Source organism: Sinocyclocheilus anshuiensis, unplaced genomic scaffold, assembly GCF_001515605.1.
Source record: "Sinocyclocheilus anshuiensis isolate Anshui unplaced genomic scaffold, SAMN03320099.WGS_v1.1 scaffold224, whole genome shotgun sequence".
Taxonomy (NCBI): Eukaryota; Metazoa; Chordata; class Actinopteri; order Cypriniformes; family Cyprinidae; genus Sinocyclocheilus; species Sinocyclocheilus anshuiensis.
The window spans coordinates 800,853-819,350 of record NW_015558577.1 but is presented as its reverse complement, the minus strand read 5'-3'; the positions used below and the strand labels follow the sequence as shown (position 1 = coordinate 819,350).

Genomic DNA, 18,498 nt, shown 5'->3' with positions numbered 1-18,498 from the left:
AAGTTTGCACGAATCATTCGTGATCCAGCTTCATCTACAGAAAAAGTGAGTATAGGTTTATAAGGGTTTTTTATGAATCTTTGCAAATCGCCTTTCCTAATGATGTGCTAGTTAGCAAGTTTAACGGCTGAAGTTTACAGTCTGCTCGTCACCCCATGGAAGAGAGGGGCGGGGTCAGCAGAGCTCATTAGCATTTAAAGCAACATGGACTAGAACGGCGTGCTGAAAACAGAGCTGATTTTGACAGGGTAAAAAGGGTGTTTTTTACACTACCATTGAGACATTTTAATCAAAGTATGTTATAGAATTTTCATTAAGACCCTGAAGAATAATATAAACTTGTGGAAAATGGGCATCCGATGACCCCTTTAAAGGATATTAAAATAAAAAAAAAATATTTTAAATTGTAATAATATTTCTCAATTTTTTGATCAAATAAATGCAGCCTTGATGAGCATAAGAATCTTATGCTGAGTGGTCACTGCTTGTTTACTTGGTGATTAATCCATCCATTTCCACTAGTTTGACCCATTCAAGGCGATTTGTGGATATGTTGAAAATATATCCTAATGTGAATGCAACAAGCTCAAGGGAAACAAAACAGACCCTGTCTGCTTCTCAGATTTATCTGCTGGTTTCACTGTTGAATGTTGTTATTAGAGGGTTGTGCATTATTTGATGTCATATTTCATAATGTTTTGGCCTTCCCTCCCTTGCTTTCTCAGACAAAACATTTCTTTTCTTTGACTTAAGTGTGTTCTGGAGACTGGAGATCTCTGTGCAGCTGTGTTGTAAATCTGCCTTCACTTACTCATATAACTGTAGTACATTACATCCCCAGGAGCACCGAACCGAAGTCATTACATTCTAAATTACTAACATGATGGTAGAGAGAGCCTTCATTTGTCCTTTTCATCATTGTTCACTGGAATAATCAGTTATTTTGCCATTTCCATTAAACCCCTAAATGCACTCACTATGTATTTCAGCCATGCTGTATGAATGGAAGTTGAATCGTTGTTCCAGGATGTATGTAATTTTAGTTCTGTCTTTGCAGATCTTGTATGAACAGTGGGCGAGTTACAGCATATTCTACAAGTACCAACCCATCGGACTAGTCAGGTATCATCCTCACAATAAATGCACTGCCAGAGACCGAGACAGATGTTTGCCCTGGAATTATGAACTATAAAGAAGGGAGATTTTAGGAATACCTTACTGACACGCATTATTCAGGAGTCAGATTGTCAAAAGCCCTATTCAGACAGGATTTGTTTAAAGGACACAGTGTAGCTGTGGATGTCTGTAATGTTTATCATCTGGTTATTTAGGATGAGCAATGTCTGACAAATAAGTGAATATCTGATGTCAAATAAGTCTGTTTACTGCAGGGTCATAGTTAACTAAATCAAGCAATTAAAATTTTTTTTTCGTTATTTTAAATAAACATTAATTGAAATAAAATAAAGAATATATATATATATATTAGTTCTGCTAGATTTCTAAGGCAACATTTCTGAGTTTTGTTTATCTACTTAAAGTACTAAAATAACTCAAACTAAAGTAAATAAACTAAAACTAATTTTGGAAAAGAAATAATAAGAGTAAGCTGTAATTAAAATATGTTCTTTTTACTTATTTCATTACATAACATGACCTTTTTAGAATGAATAGAATTTAATCTTTTGTTGACGTAACCTTTCATTGCACATTGAAAAGACTGAAAATCTATTTACACTCAGGCTACAGAAAAGGATATTTTTTTCAGATGTTTACTACATAGTAATTGACACTTCTTTTGCTTGACTTCATTGTCTTTATTGCTCTACTTGAAACTGCTTTATCTCTCTCAGGAAGTATTTTGGTGAGAAAGTTGGCCTGTACTTTGCCTGGCTGGGAGTGTATACTCAGATGCTAATCCCAGCAGCAATTGTGGGAGTCATTGTGTTCCTGTACGGCTGTGCCACTGTGGACGACAACATCCCCAGGTCACCTTATGAAATTTATTTGATTGGTTTATTTGCATTGTTTTTGTACAAAGTGTGCTAACTAGCATGTGACCCCTCCCTAAATCGTTGACCGTTACATACATAAATTATCAGCTTATTACTGTGTTTAATTATGTATAATTAGTTTGTCACATAATTTTGATTGACACATTCTTATCTGTGCCATCAAGTTCAAATGCATTCCACCATCTCACACCCTTAAGAAACAAGTTTCAGCAGCGTCTCCCAACAGCAGTACATACTCTTTTGCAATGGCTTTATGAAAGTAATCTCTGTTGCCCTTTGCAAGAAAAATGGATGGATGTTGAAGCGTGTGGTAATTAGGGAGTTCAGAGTGGGTTTGAAATGGTGCGACTGTAATGGACTGTAATGTAGTGTATAATGAGAGTGACTCAGTGTTCGCTGGCCGTCTTGCAGCGACATTCATTAATTCCACAGATGCCACAGCTGAAAACAAGCTGTTCCAAAACCTACCTAGGAAAAAATTGAAGCATTATATGGACACCACTGATATGAAGTACTGTATGTTTCAAATAGTAGCCAGCAGAATTATGCTGCCTTTACACTGCAAGTTACACCGCATGCTTTAATGTTTGCAGAATACCAGTGAATTGCTGTAAACGTCTATCCACAGAAATGGAAATTGTGCAAAAAAAAAAAAATTCACATTAAATTTACTGCACATACAGAGATGAAGTTTGTGAGAAGCAGCATTTACTGTTAACTGAGATGTTTTGATGATATTAAAATAAAAACTGTAATCTGTAACACAATGCCGCTTTTTACTCTGAAACAGGCAGTGCAACAGACTATTTAGTTATCTAATTAAATTGCAGCCTTTAATTTGATAATAACAGCCATTTATTTATTTTAATCTTACATTTTATTTAATTTTTAGCTTTTAATTGAACTCCATGCAATTCCCTCACAAACCCCCAGGGGTTATAATTAAATAACACTGTGAAACTGTAATCAAATACAACGTTGAGTTGCCAAAATATTATTTTAATTTTTAAATGATTGATTTTAGTTTTTAGTGTTTCATTTGTAATTTATTTTGACATTTTCTTACATTTAATATAATTATCGGTAGTTGTTAGCATAGCAACATGCTAAAGCATGAGTGCCCAGTTTCTTATGCATTTCATGTGAAGATCACTATTTGCGCAGTGCATACAGTTGCTGCTTTTGTAGAACACTTCATATTAGCCATCACATCTATTTAGACATCAAAGCAACTCACTATGTTTTGGAACAAGAATACAGAAGCTGAACACAGAATAAATGCGTTTTCTTTCAGAAATAATAAAAGCTAACAAGATAAAAGCTAAAAAAAAATATGAGGGGAAAAAATACACTGCAGCCTTAATTAATAGCTTTACAGAGAAACATTATGGTGTCTAGGGAAACATTGATACGTGATGCATTTCTGAAATCAGGTTTTCTTCTTTGTGTACTCAGTATGGAGGTCTGCGACGAGAGAAACAATATCACCATGTGCCCAATGTGTGACCGAGCCTGCAGCTACTGGAAACTGGTCACGGCTTGTGGCACAGCTAGGGCCAGCCACCTGTTTGACAATGCGGCCACCGTCTTCTTCGCCATCTTTATGGCACTATGGGGTCAGCAGCTCTGTTCTCCTTTCATGTTCACCCGCACGCTTTGTTGCTGCTGTACACCAACTGTTGTGTCTCTACATATTGAGGACAGAATTGCTCTGACAAATGCTGAAGAGATTTGTGCCCTGGTTTTACACTTCACTTTAATTCCCCCTGTACTCATCCCCGCTCAAATGCTGAGCTTCTTAAAAAGCTGATTATTTTGGCTAAAGCCCTAAATTTGCTTTTCCTGTTTTAATCCCCTACAGTTACAGGCTTTGAAATGAAAAATGACACCCTATGACAAGGCTACTTGCTACCTTGAGTCCTCTTTAAAAGAATCAAAGTGAGCCGTTTTTAAGTGAACCAGAAAGTGAATCGAGTGGAAAGAGAATCCAGTTCTTTTTGCATTCATACTGCTGAGCTTGAAAGTGGGCTCAGATCTCTTTTTGTTTCACTTTTGTTGTGATCGGTTCTCAATCCACTTTCCATTTACACTGACCTAAAGTGAACTGTATTCAGTGCACTTCCTCAGATAGTTTGGTTTAGTTCTCTTTAAAGGGGTCTGAGGTTGTGGTGAACATTTACATATAAGCTAAAATTGTAAACCGGACTCAAATGGTTCAAATGAACCAAGTGTGAAAACACAATTAGAATAGATTCCCGAAAAAAGGTTTTAAAGCCCAATGTTATAGGAGAACCTTCCATGGTTCCTAAGAAAAACACCTATGTATTAGTGATATCCAAAGTTACAAGGTATGGAAATGAATGAAAGAATATCAAAAAAATAATTATTTTTGCATTCATACAGCATTCAGACTCAGATCTCTTTCTGGTTCACTTTGGCTGTGATCGGTTCTCAGTCTACCTTCCATTCATACTGGCCTAAAGTGAACTGTATTGAGAGCACTTCCTTAGATGGTTTCAGTTCTCTTTTAAAGGGATCTGAGGTTGTTGTGAGTGTTCACACATAAACTGAAATTATGAACCAGACTCAAACACAAAACAAACTGTGTGAAAACACCTTTAAAATACAACTTCCCAAAAAGTTTTACAGCCTGATGCTATTGGAGAACCTTCCATGGTTCTTTAGAAAACATTTATGTGTTAGTGATTTCCAAAGTTACAACTATGGAAATGAATGAAAGAATATTGAAAAATAATTCTTTTTGCAGTCATACTGCTGATCTTGAAACTGGACTCGGATCTCGTTTTGTTTCACTTTGGTTATGATCGGTTCTCGATTCAATTTCCATTCACGCTGACCTAATGTAAAGTGTATTCAAAACACTTCCTCAGATGATTTCAGTTTAGTTCTCTTTAAAAGGGTTCACACATAAGCTAAAATTGTGAATTGGATTTAAACGCTTAAAACAAAATGCATTCAAATATAGGTTCTTAAAAAAACATTTTACAGCCTGATGGTTCTTCCATGGTTCTTCAGAGAAAACATTGACGTATTAGTGATTTCCAAAGTTACCAACCCTAGAAATGAATTAAATAAGAAGGAAAAATATTCTTGATAAGAAGAGGGCATTCTTGGGTTTATTTAAAAAAAAAAAAAAAAAGCCCCTGAGAAAGTACAGGCTTCATTTGTAGCTATAATAACTGAGAATTCGCCCTGATCAGAGCTGAGCCGATCAATAAGTATAAATATGGGTTTGTTAGTGAAGGTTACTGCTCTGTGTCACACAGCCACCATGTTTATGGAGCACTGGAAGAGAAGGCAAATGAGGCTCAATTACATCTGGGACCTGACCAGCTTTGAAGACGCCGAGGTTAGTCACACACACCCATGTTGACCAAGAAAAGTGTCAATATAAGACATTTGATGTACGTGTTGATAAGATAATTATGTGGGTTTATGTATGTTTTGTAGGCGTGCTTCATTTGTGTAGACTTGTGTTATCCTGAGGCTTGGGTGTAAAGAATTAAACATGTCCTTTTTTATTGATTCAGTGCCATGAAATCAAACTTGTTTTTTCACTGTTTGTTTTTTTTGTCCTGTTTTGTATAGGGAAAACAAAAGGTTTGGAATCGGTTCATTCACAGTATTAACTAAATTTATTTCCTTCCTAACCTAACAGTTGCATTTTAGTACTAACATATTCTTCATATTATCTTAAAAGTCGTCTTCAAGCATCGTCGTCACATTCTTGCTTGTGTAAAGTATTCCACCAGCACTTATCTATCTATCGGTCTGTTGCTGTGGAGGTCTGGGAGATTCCTGTTCTCTCTTCCTCCGGCCTTACAGGTCAAAAGCTGCTCACTTTCCTTTCGGCAGTCACAGTCTTTCCAGGCTTGCCACTGTTTATGTGGATAAAATAAGCAGGAGGAACTAATAAATCCTAAAGCTGCTGAATGTAGAAAGGAATATGTATTTGTGGTGCTGAGAGCTTTTGGTTTTAAGGATTATACTTTCACTGAATATCACTGTGTTGCTATTACCAGAATATCTGTTCTGTTCACTGATCATGCACATGGCTGCTTTTGGCTCCATAACCAGTTATCTCTTTCTGCTGTTTTTCACTTTTAAACTGGTTTAAGTCCGGTATATGTTGGGAATTGTTTTCTCTGTTTTTTCCAGAGTCACCCGAGAGCAGAGTATGAGTTCCATGTCATGAAGAAGTCCTTGAAGAAAGAGCAATCCCCAAAGGTAGGTCTTTATGAATCCAAGCTTCAGATGAAAAAAAAAAAAATCTCTATTGCAAACAGAATTGCCAATTGGATTTACACAATGTCTAAAAGCCAGGGTGGTTAACATCTCCAAATAATAATAATAACAATACATGTTTACAACATAGCTAGCGCAATTATGTATTAAAAACATTTAAATTTGAAGACATTTTAACCCTACATTGTTATGACAGTTAGGATTTAAAGTAATATATTTCAGTGTGGTTCGATTTTGTAGTTAAATTATATGGTATTGTATTATACTTTAATTTTACTTAAATAATTTTAATTATACTTAATCATTTTTAAAATGTAATGAATTAAATGTAATAAATTTTCATCAACCATTACTCCAGTCTTCACTGTGTCACATGATCCTTCATAAATCGATTATTATTTACTTTTGAAAAAAGGTTCTTATGTTGAAAACCTTTATTCTTATTATCAGTGTTGAAAAGTTTTTTTTGCTGCTTAATATTTTTATAGAAACTTTTTAAATAATAGTGTATCATGGTTTCTACAAAAAATATTAAGCAGCAAAAACGGTTTTCAACATTGATAATATCATGAAATGTTTCTCGAGCACCAAATCAGCATATTAGAATGATTTCTAAAGGATCATGTGACACTGAAGACTGGAGTTGTGACTGCTGAAAATCAGCTGTGCCATCACAGGAATAAATTTTATTTTAAAATATACTGAAAATCAAAATTTTAAAATTGTAATGTTTCACAATATTACTGTTTGTACTGTCTTTTCCATCAAATAAATGCAGCTTTGGTGAGCATATGAGACTTCATTCAAAAGCATTCAAAAGAAAAAAAATGTAATTATTCGAAACTTTTGACTGCCAGTACTGCCACATGAAATAGCGAACTGTTGTTTGTCATTTTACATGTTGATTAATAGGCCCCGTCTTGTCCAAGTGGGTTGTTCTTGGCTAGAATAATCTACAATGTGGACCAGACCATATGCTGATAAATAATTTTGATTTAATTTGTAGTGTCTGGCACAACACAGGCAATGCTGATTCTAGCAGTATTTTTGTCTGTTGGCTTATGCATGCCATCCTTGCTGTCATAAGGATGTCTGGATTATTGGGTATTACGTATTATGCTCAGTAGATGTTGACCCAGTTGCAGTATACTGAATGTTATGTGACAGCACAGCTGTGAGGCATGTCTAGGGGCTTGATTTTGCACTACTTGGCTTGACCCTCTCTGTCCCTTTGGAGGCCAAAGCATGCTGGAGGCCTGAGTCTACACATCTGATTTTTGACCAAGTTCCTGTTGCAAGATGTAAGTGCTAGGGTGTGTCTGGATTATATGTTCTGATCTCACATTTGACAATTCATATCTTTTTCTAGGCAGGAAATGTGAAGCTGACATGTAGAGACAGAATGCCAGCATACATGACTATTATCGTCATGATGTTTTTTTTGGTAAGACCTGATTTATTAAATTTTTTTTTTCATTATAAGGCTGTGATGTACGTAGGTTTTTTTAATATGACAATAAATGAAAGGAACTTAATGCTCAGAACATTTTTTTGTAGTTAAATGTACCTTATTTTCAACAACCAGGTAATTTATTTTATTTTGAAATCACATGAGCAGACAAATACTGCTGACTTTATTATCCCTCTATTAGGGCTGTGCAAAAAATCAAATGCGATTTTCATGCGCATCTCATCAGTAAAGCCGCTTCTGGTGATTAGTAGTAAATCTCCAGCACGTGCTTTCAGATGGAGCGGCATTTACTACACTTCACTGACAAGCTACACAAAATCGCGTTCAAAATCGGCAGTGAATTGTCTGCGATTTTGTGTAGCTTGTCAGTGATCTACGGTTCTGTGTAGTAAATGCCGCATGAAAATGAAAATCGCATTAGTTTTTTTGCCCAGCCCTACCCTCTATTATCAGAAGTTTTCAGTTGCATAATAAAGTAGTCATGGTGACTTAGATCTGGCTTTCTATAATTGCATTGGTAACCAATAATGTTGTCTTTTGCATGATGCTGTATCCAGTCTCTGTTGCTAAATTATTTGATTACAAGTCAATTTTCTTATTTTGTTCGTTTGTGTGCTCAATGCAGATCTTTGTGACCTTGGCCATCGTGTTTGGTGTGGTGCTATACAGGGTCTCCATTATGACTGCCCTGCACATGAGTTCCACTCCCACGTTCCGCACTAATATACGGGCCACCGTTAAAACCACTGCTGCTATCATCAACCTCATTATCATCATCATAATGGATGAGGTCTATGGAGCAATTGCACGTTGGCTCACTATTATGGGTACGTCTGGTTATTGACTGCAAGACATTTAGTTTGCCAGATTTGTTGCAAAACATGTTTACAGAACTTGCTGTTGTTTTCAACCTATCAGAGGTGCCAAAAACTGACAAGAGTTTTGAGGAGAGGCTGATCTTCAAGACATTCATATTGAAGTTCGCAAATGCATTTACCCCTATTGTGTACCTGGCATTCTTCAGAGGCAGGTGAGAGTATTGGTACCAAGGAGTCACTCTGAAACTGAACGGTATGAGATACTTGGTTATTAACAAATCTACAATAGGATTTCCATTTGTTAGAGCGACAAGCTCTGTTTCCAAACCTAGTGAGCTGTCCTGCTGTCTAAGTGACTGATTTGGAACGAAGTACAGTATAGACAGCTGCTCCTTACAGATAGTGCTTCTCACATGGAAAACATGAAAGATATTGATGTTAACGTGTTGCTAAGCTAGTAGATTTTGGGTAAAATACTGGGAGTAGGTGTGGTGTGTTAGGGGTTACGTGGGTACACTTAATGTCACCACACTCTGGATCATTTGCACAGGTAGTGCATATAGGAAGGTTAGACCATTGCAGTAGTCCTGTCTGGAGATGACAACAGCCTTGAAAAGGAATTGGCCAACATGCTTTATTCTCAAATCCATGTATCTGGATGATATGTCCCAGTGATTGTTGTGTATACTGAAAAGTGTAAGGGGCCAAATACTGAGCCCTGGGGTACCCCCATGGATAGTTGATGTGATTTAAATCCTGCTCACTTCTCAGATACCTTATAAATAGTAGAGTCAGATGATTTACACTTGCAGACATATCCAGCAGAATGAATACAACTAATCTAGAGGCAGCTTTTGCCAACCGCAGGGCTTCAGTGACAAGGTCTCTGATTAATTTCTGCTTTTGAGTGTCTGCTTTTGAAAAGACTTATGCTACTAATTTCACCAGGAACCTTCGATTGCTGCCATTTTCTCTCTGAAGTTTGGTCTCACGAAGAACATCAGATGTTCAGGGGTTAGTGGGCGTTTTGTGCAAACAGGCCTGGAGGAGAGAGGACAGATGCTGTCTAGACAAGATGTTCAAGTGGATTTAAATGCGTTATTTACATAAGAGAGGAGGAGCTTTTAGCTGGGTGAACAGAGGTGGGCGATCATAGAAACAAGTATGAGGGAGTGGAGGTTATGTTGAAAGAAAACCAGCGAAGAGTGTGCAGCAGGCAAGGTGGAAATCACAAATGTGCAATGGAGTAACAAGGACATTGTGGTACAGTTACTTGTGTAAATGAGGCCCGGTAGGTTTCCTGATTTGTAAATTGGTAAACTGTTGAGGTCAAACAAGGCTAGGAGAGCTTAGAAGGACACAGCATGAGGCTTATCCGGGGTGAATGTTTAATTAACCAAGAACCACAGCTGGGCTGCCATCTTCAGGGTAGGAAGATAATAGCACATCCAGCTCTTCTGAAAAGTTCCCCAGCTGACATGTAGGCTGATATATAACAAACAATACAATTTTGTTTTAGTAATTGCATGCAATTCAAAGGGATTATTGAGAGCTGATTATTTGTTTACTCCTGACTTGCAGTTTGATTTGATGCGTAAGTTGCAAATAGCTGACAGACTTGTCATATTGCATGGTGAACAACAATCAACACATAAAGGAGAAAAAAAGGTAGAAATAAGTGCCTTGCTGGAGTCCTTTTTCACTGGACGTGCACTTGCAGATCATTACATAAATTTTTTAAAAAAGGAGGGCTTCACATGTTAAGGATAGTTTGAGTGCATGAGTTACCAGCAATTAAGTGAAAATAGTTAACGCCTTTTAGATTAACAATACAAAGCATATAACGTCAAAGGCTGGCAAAAAAACTGCAGGATGGCTGCCGCCCTACAGCACCAGTGCAATTAATACATATCAACACGAACGACTACTGTAATTTCTAGCAACACATAATATTCTAAACAATAGAAACAATGTATTAGGCATATACTGCTGGTTCATAAAAAATAGTGCTGGCTTGGATCCACATCTGTTCATTAGCCAAAGATGCTGGTCTACCTGATTGACCAAGGAATTCCTGCTGAGTAGACTGTGAAGAAGCTGGGTGGAGACACTAAAACATTAGCATTAAAAGCACAACATACATGTGACATACAGTATGCTTCTGACCAATATAATATCGCTCACTAGGTTGTGGAAAAGAGCTACCCCCACCCCGCTTTGACTGTAATGTCTATTTTGTGAATTTTTTCACTTGTATTTGTGCAGTGGCTGGTAAACACAGCTATTGACCTTCTTCTATCCAATGCCTCCAGAATCATTGGACGTCCTGGCAAATATCTCTACGTTATGGGGTCTTACCGAATGGAAGAGGTACATATCTAGCATTCAGCTTCCTCCTTTTAAGTGTGTGTCATTGGTGGTTGGTGCTTTTCAAGACTATAAGCCATAAAATTGATTTCACAAAGATAAATGACGAATCTCATTGACCAACTGGTGTACACGTGTATATGTATAAGCAAAATCTATTCTTAACCACACGCTATTCTTGGAGTCTTGTACCTACATCATCATATGAAAAATAACTTGACAGATTGTCCTAGTTACCTCACTCTTGATGACTAACACTTTCGGAGGTGTGTAGCCAGTCAACTCCATAGTAACTGAGTGAAATCTCTCTCTGTTTCACCCTGCAGTGCGCCCATGCCGGCTGTCTGATGGAATTGTGCATTCAGCTCTGCATCACCATGCTTGGCAAACAGCTCATCCAGAATAACCTGTTTGAGATAGGCGTTCCGTGAGTAGCAAACACATTTGTAGATGAAGGAAATCTGATAAATTCCAACTATCCATTATAGGTGTGGTGTACATTTCTAGATGATTGCTTTAGGGAATTATTGTACTTTGACGAGAGCATTGTATGAGCCTTTTTTTTCTTCATGAAAAGACTTTGCTGACCTTTTTTGTGTCTTGCTTGCAAATACATATTATGTTTCTCTTGGACAAATGCAAATATACTGGATTGTAAGCACATCTCAGGCAAATGCCTCTAAAGGTAGTACATGGTAAAAGAAATGCATGAGCAGGTCCAAACAGAATCTCCAAAGTTTTTCCACATTTCCTGATTTTTGGGGGAAATGTGCAGAATCCAATGTGCAGAAGAGTCTGAGGTCACATGTCACAGTTTCTGGGTCCAAATGCTCCTTCAGATCCCAAAACCAACTCATGGTGTGCTGTACTACCCAAAAATTTCTATAGCAAAATCTTAGCTGGCCAAACAATGATTTCATTTTTATATTAAAATATTGGTCACCGGGATGCCATGGGATAGATAGGCTACTGTATATTGTGCCTGTGACGTGAGGTTCAAATTATTTAATACATGTTAAAAGAATACATATACAACAATACAAAATATTCATCACATCCCAAAGTTTTTAAATCCACTCACTGATATGTGTCTTATTTTGTGTAATATTTGTGTAATTTATTTATTTTATTTTCTGCTTCATCTTATGGATCTCTTTGCCCAATTAACATTCCTTATTATCTATTTTATCTTTGATTCCATATGATCTCTGTAGACACAAAGAAATTTTATGGGAATTTAACATATTAATATTTTAAGCTAGCCATTAATAGTTTATATTCTTAAGTATAATTATAAACACATAATTAGTGGTTGTTTCATTGAGGAATTAATCAGTGTTGTGAAAGCGCTATTTCATTCCCATGAGTTTGTGAGCTTGACATGTCCCTTCTCAGTCACCGTATTTAGCCAAAGAACAAATATTTAAGAAATTATTGCTGATGGTTACTAACTATATCATTATATCAATGCATATAAATGTAAATATATATGCATTGATAAATAAAAAATGTGTCATTTTCAATAATGAATTTACTCACCCTTATGTTGTTTCAAAACTGTGTGAGTTTTGAATATTTTGAAGAATTTTCCAAAACTATATGGTCACCAACATTCTTAAAAGTATGAGTAAATGGTGACAGAATTTTTGTTTTTGGGTCAACCATTCCTTTATTTAACTTCATTCTGCATTGTTTTTAATCAACTTGCTGCTCGGTTGAAATGATTGTTTCTCTGATTGCTCTAAAAGGGTTTAAGAGGGATTTATTTTTTTCGAATACATAAATATCTAATCATTATAGTTTACGTGTAGTTATGTAGTTTTAGGTGTAGCTATGCTCTCATTAAGTAGAGAGAGTGTGTGTGTATGTATAGAGTGTATGTTGTAAACAGGGCAAAAAAATACAGATATCTAATTTAGGTAAATCCAATTAGCCAAAATATTGAGTAAACAAACACGGATGGGCAGTTCACAGCAACACTGTGAATGATGGCTGTTCGGATGTACATGAGCACATCATGCTTCAGTTCACCAAGTTAGTTATATGCAAAATCCACAGTGATTATTAATGTATCTGTGCCACAGAAAACTGAAGAAAATGCTCCGACAACGCAAGATAGACAAAAAGCATCAGGAAGAGCTGAACAAAACGCTTCATCGTCACGAGAAGGACCACTTCCTTGGGCCCTTTGTCGGACTCAACCCAGAGTACATGGAAATGAGTGAGTCACTACACACTACTCGCCCACACACACACACACACACACACATACAGACGTAGAAACATTTGTTTGTATTCTCTCCTGGTCCTGCTGGCTGTTTTCCGCACTCTTGTAGGAACACGACATCATTAAAAATGTATTGTAATTACAATTTCCGATTATGAGTGATTAAATTCACACTGTCCACAACCGCTAATTGAAATGTTTAAACACAAGTAGACAGATTTATACACCTCATCTGTTCAAAGCACTGTTATATGAGAGTAATTCAAGCCCCTAGACGGCGTGCACAGTAAACGGTAAACGCACGTCCGTTCTGTGAAGGATCTGCAGTGCTCCTCCTCTCCTCTCATCTCAGCTACAGCGTGGGATGGACTTCTGCTAAGAGAGAGGCATTATGGGTCCAAAGGGGGGCTGGCAGAGCACCGTGAGATTATGAGCTTTGGTTCTGGCTTGAATTCATTAATAACATCCCACCCCCTCATCTACCATCCTCCATCTATACTTTTATCTTCTATCCTTCTATCTCTATCTCTTTCTCTGTCTCTCCTGTCCCATTCTTCCATCTCTGAGTGTGGCACTACCCAGTCTCCTCCTGATCAGCTCAAAATCACATAAAAAAGACAATCCAGGAAGGACCAAGAAGGATTTCAATTTTTGGGAATTACTCTGGGCGATTTGATTTTTAACGTCTTAAAGGGGTCATATGATGCTGCTAAAAAAGAACATTATTTGGTGTATTTGGTGTAATGGAATGTGTTTATGCGGCACACAGTGTCTTCACGACATGGCGGCAGCGGCAGCAACAATACTACAGCGAGAATCAAAGTTACGCCTTCTTTCTTTGCGTGAACATTTGGGCGGCGTTATGCAAATCTTCCCAAACAGTGATGTAGACATGTGGGGGCGTGTTTAAATGAGGTGTTTTAGGTAGGCGTGGTCATACTTTTATCATATGACGTGATTTCATGTTTTCCTTTCTTTGGAGTGTTACAAGCTGTTTGTGCATATATAAGATCCGTAAAGTTGCAAAGATTACAGTCTCAAACCCAACGAGAAATTCTTTTTAAAAATTAAGACTCATCCACGCCTTCCTCATTCAAACACACCCCCACAAATCTACGTCACCGCGGGGGAAGATTTTTCGGCCAATCACAGTGCACTGGATAGCTGGCCAATCAGAGCACACCGCGCTTTTCTGAACGATGAGCTTTGTAAAAATTGGCGTGTTTCAGAAAAAGGCGGGGCGGAGAGAGGAGCAACAATAATGTACTGTATGTGGAAAATAATGTGTTTTTAAACCGCGTAAATGCATTGCATTACACCAAATACACAAAATAATGTTCTTTTTAGCAATGTCATATGACCTATTTAAGACCAAGTTTCCCAGCATACCAACGTCTGATGTATTTGATGTGATAAGATGTTCTCAGTAATTCTGCGAGTTGTGCTTCAGTGGAACCTTCAATGGAAGTTTGTTTTGTGTTTTTGTTTCTTTTTCTTATCTAGTCATTCAGTTCGGGATGGTGACCTTGTTTGTGGCCTCCTTTCCGCTGGCTCCCCTTTTTGCTCTACTGAACAACGTCATTGAGATCCGTCTTGATGCCAAAAAGTTTGTCACGGAGCTGAGAAGGCCGATTGCTGTAAGAGCAAAGGACATTGGTCGGTATCTAAAACTGATTTTCAGCACACTAAATGATCTTTATTGAGATGAGATGTAATGTTTATACACATAAGTATAGCATTCCTGTAGCTCAAACAAGGGAAAGCATGAACTGGTTGAATGCAAAGTAAGTCATTTTGGATAAAAGTTTCTGCCAAATGTATAAATGTAAATGTACATAATAAGACACTACAGATTATATATACTCTGAAATTTAGGATATGTAAGAAAAAAAGCCCCTGTGTAAGTTTTATAGGATTTTTTTATAGAAACTTTTTTATATCCGGTGATATATTTAAGCAACATCACACAAGCAAGTGACCTGTTTTTCCAAATATTATCACAATTACAAAAGTGGCATTCATTTTATACAGAAGCTGAATAAAGATTGTCTTTTTCATTAATATGAAGTGATATTTCAACAAAAGTAGTTACAAACAAAACCACAGCAGAAACGTTGCGTATCTCCACAAGCAACTACCTTGTTCAAGCATTTCGTTACTAAATGAATCAGTGTTTTTGCATGTAGTTAAGTGAATGATTCAATGACTCATTCATAAAGACCCGTTTACTTGCTTTGTACCTGAACAAATCAGTCATTTTGAACGGATGGCTTGAATGTATGATTCAATTATTCACTCATTAAGATTCTTTAGTGACACCTAATGGCAGTTTTGCGGTAGTTTTAAAGAAAGTTTAAAGTATTGTTTCATTTTATTCACAATTATATATTTCAAACATTAATCTCACAATATTATTTGTGCATTTACGGCATGTTCTGTGCCTCTTCTGCCGTGCTAAGACAGATGATTTAATTTAAATGGTAACAGCCATAGTTTAATGATATTCTAACTAAATTTATTGATTACATTTAAGAATTTTATATAAAAGTTGACAAATATGTTTAATGAGGTTAGAAAACAAGTTGCCCTTATAAAGGTAAAAAAAAAAAGCCCCTGGAAATTGAATTAAGAGGTAAAATAGGACACTTAAATGGAAAGGTTCCTTTCTGTTACTGATTTGGCCTTTCAGATGCAAAGGCCTGATGTCACTCTAAAGTGATTTCTTGCATAACATATTTCCAAAATAATGTACCGTGTCACCAGGAAATATTGGCTCTGAAAGATTCTTGAAATGGTTATTTCTGGTCATCTGCTCATCTTTGGAGGAGACAGGGCATGTATTGACTGTAGGTGGCTATCTGTGTTTAAACCTATTTGTTAAAACAACTAAAATTCTAACATCAACAACATCATATTTTTATAATAGCTAATGAATACAGTAACACGGTAACACTGGCAAACATTTAGGCAAAAATCAACTACAGTATAAAGGTAGATTGTAACTGAACGTTTGATCTTCATGTCAGGTCAATGCATATTGATAACCCATATTGATATCGGGGCAAGCTGTCAATGTAACAATTTGCCCCATAAGTTATGCATCACTGCTAGCAAATTCTTGATGCGTATGTATTTATTCATTGTGCCAACATGCCTTGTGTTGTGACGGCATGCCCTGCTCTGGGGGTTAGTGTAGGTCAACATGTGGTAAATAAACTTGTCTTCATTTTCTGGTCAAGAATGGAAATGTTAATTCGCTTACTTGTAGCCAAGCCTGAAGGTCTATGCCTATGTATACACAAACATTTAAAATTGTCTTCATTTTGAGGAAGAGAAGAGGGCAGATGCATGTTTTCATCGCAATACTCTGAATTTAGTCCTAGTGAAAGGCTGAAAAAAAAATCTATAAAATGACAAGCATTTATCACCACCTAGTGGTAATATATGGTGATACGTGCCTTTATTGCTGAATCTCCTGTCAAGAACATGGTGAAATCAAAAGAAAAATATTGAAATAAAACATTTAAATATAATTTTGTCTTATATTTTGATTTAAGAGTATTATTATATTTATTAAGATTTTTTTTTTCCCGAAGAAAATAAATGGTATTTTTATTTATTTATTTACTTATTTTCATGACTATTAAGAATTGACATTCAGTGTAACACAGCAGTGTTTAGTCACTGTAAATATAGCAACATTTCAAATTCACATCATGCGTAATCTAATGTCTCTTGTCTTTGTTTCTGTTTCTTTGTCTCCAGGAGTCTGGTACACTCTTCTCAGAGGAATCAGTAAAGTGGCCGTCATTGTTAATGTAGGTTTAAATTCTATGTGTTTGTTCTGAAACAAATAAGAGCTGTACCTGTTGTACTGTGATGTACCTGCTTTGTATATTCTATGAAGTTGTATTTCTCAACATTGATATTAATAGTGCCATTTGTTTTTTCTCCTTCAATATAAGTCCTACTCATTCTGTAAAATTTATGCTGCGAACATAAATGAATCATCCCACCTATTGAGCAAGAGGTGTGCTATGACTTTTCTAAGCGATCTGACTGATGATTTTCAGCTGGTGGATGTTAAAACAGGTGAAAGAAATCCCATAGCCATTGAACTCAAGCCATTATTAGGAACCAGAATATGATAGACACACAGGGCCAGTTAGCAAACACCCAGAACACCCGAGCAAACAAACGCATAGAAACTCATTAGCAAGGTTTGGCGAAGGCTAATCCTCCTGTGTCACTCTCTAGGCATTTGTGATCTCATTCACCTCGGACTTCATCCCACGCCTGGTCTATCAGCACATGTACAGTGCAGACGGGACTCTTCATGGCTTTGTCAATCACACTCTTTCATACTTCAATGTTAGTCACTTCCAGCCTGGCACAGAGCCCATGCAGCCAATGCACCTGGGATACAAAGTGGAGGTTTGCAGGTACTTGGTTTGATTTGCACTAAAGAGTCTTTCTTTTGTGCGTCTGGCTGATTTTTCTAATGTGGTGTATGACTGTGTATTTTATTCATAATGTTTACACTATCCACAGATATAAAGATTACAGGGACCCTCCATGGTCTGCCACGCCATATGAGTTCTCAAGAGAATTCTGGGCCATTCTGGCGGCTCGATTAGCTTTTGTCATTGTCTTTCAGGTCGGTCAAAACCTAATTCATAAAATATCAACTTTTTTTAAATATTTTGATCAATGATGAATTTTACAAAGAAATTTCTAGGTCATAATTTCAACTATAATAATAATAATAATCACCATTTGTTGTTGCTGTTGTTTAATTATAAAAAAGAATGTTACATTTCATTTCAGTTATTAAAATGCTCCTAAATTGTAATTCTCACATTATTACAGTAATACACCAAAACATCATCCTGTCCAGATGCCTATTTTAATAATTTGTGACCATTATTAAAATTGGTATAAATTAATTTTAACTACTACCATGATTAGCATACATCTATATTATACTAATGTATTATATTATATTTATTATATTATATTATATGTTTGTTATTATATTAATATATAAATATATTACTAAAGATGACAAACACACACACACACACACACACACACACACACACACACACACACACACATATACTGTATATAATTTTGTGCTTTAGTCATTTTTATTAGTTGATGGGTTTTTTTTATATTTCTATTTAGCATTTAATTGAAATTTCGGTAATTTCACTGAAACTTTTTTTTTTTTCAGTTATTTGCCCAAGCAACATTTCTTTTAAAGGGGTCATATGACGTTGCTAAAAAATAACATTATTTTGTGTATTTGGTGTAATGAAATGTGTTTATGCG

General features: G+C 36.4%; 1 protein-coding gene across 3 annotated transcripts in view; it reads left to right on the top strand.

Annotated features, from left to right (window-relative positions):
• LOC107679718 (anoctamin-1-like) overlaps positions 1-18,498 on the top strand; it is a 38,487-nt gene that overhangs the window by 17,473 nt on the left and 2,516 nt on the right. For 2 of the 3 annotated variants that reach the window (XM_016475354.1, XM_016475352.1), the window contains exons 10-25: positions 1,058-1,122; positions 1,854-1,988; positions 3,471-3,631; positions 5,303-5,385; positions 5,625-5,636; positions 6,195-6,263; positions 7,651-7,725; positions 8,378-8,579; positions 8,671-8,782; positions 10,883-10,940; positions 11,264-11,364; positions 13,022-13,158; positions 14,668-14,820; positions 16,930-16,982; positions 17,422-17,606; positions 17,716-17,821. In XM_016475354.1, coding sequence (XP_016330840.1) covers positions 1,058-1,122; positions 1,854-1,988; positions 3,471-3,631; positions 5,303-5,385; positions 5,625-5,636; positions 6,195-6,263; positions 7,651-7,725; positions 8,378-8,579; positions 8,671-8,782; positions 10,883-10,940; positions 11,264-11,364; positions 13,022-13,158; positions 14,668-14,820; positions 16,930-16,982; positions 17,422-17,606; positions 17,716-17,821 — 1,707 coding nt within the window. The remainder of the gene's footprint in view (positions 1-1,057; positions 1,123-1,853; positions 1,989-3,470; positions 3,632-5,302; positions 5,386-5,624; positions 5,637-6,194; positions 6,264-7,650; positions 7,726-8,377; positions 8,580-8,670; positions 8,783-10,882; positions 10,941-11,263; positions 11,365-13,021; positions 13,159-14,667; positions 14,821-16,929; positions 16,983-17,421; positions 17,607-17,715; positions 17,822-18,498) is intronic. The other variant, XM_016475353.1, reaches the window with a different exon arrangement.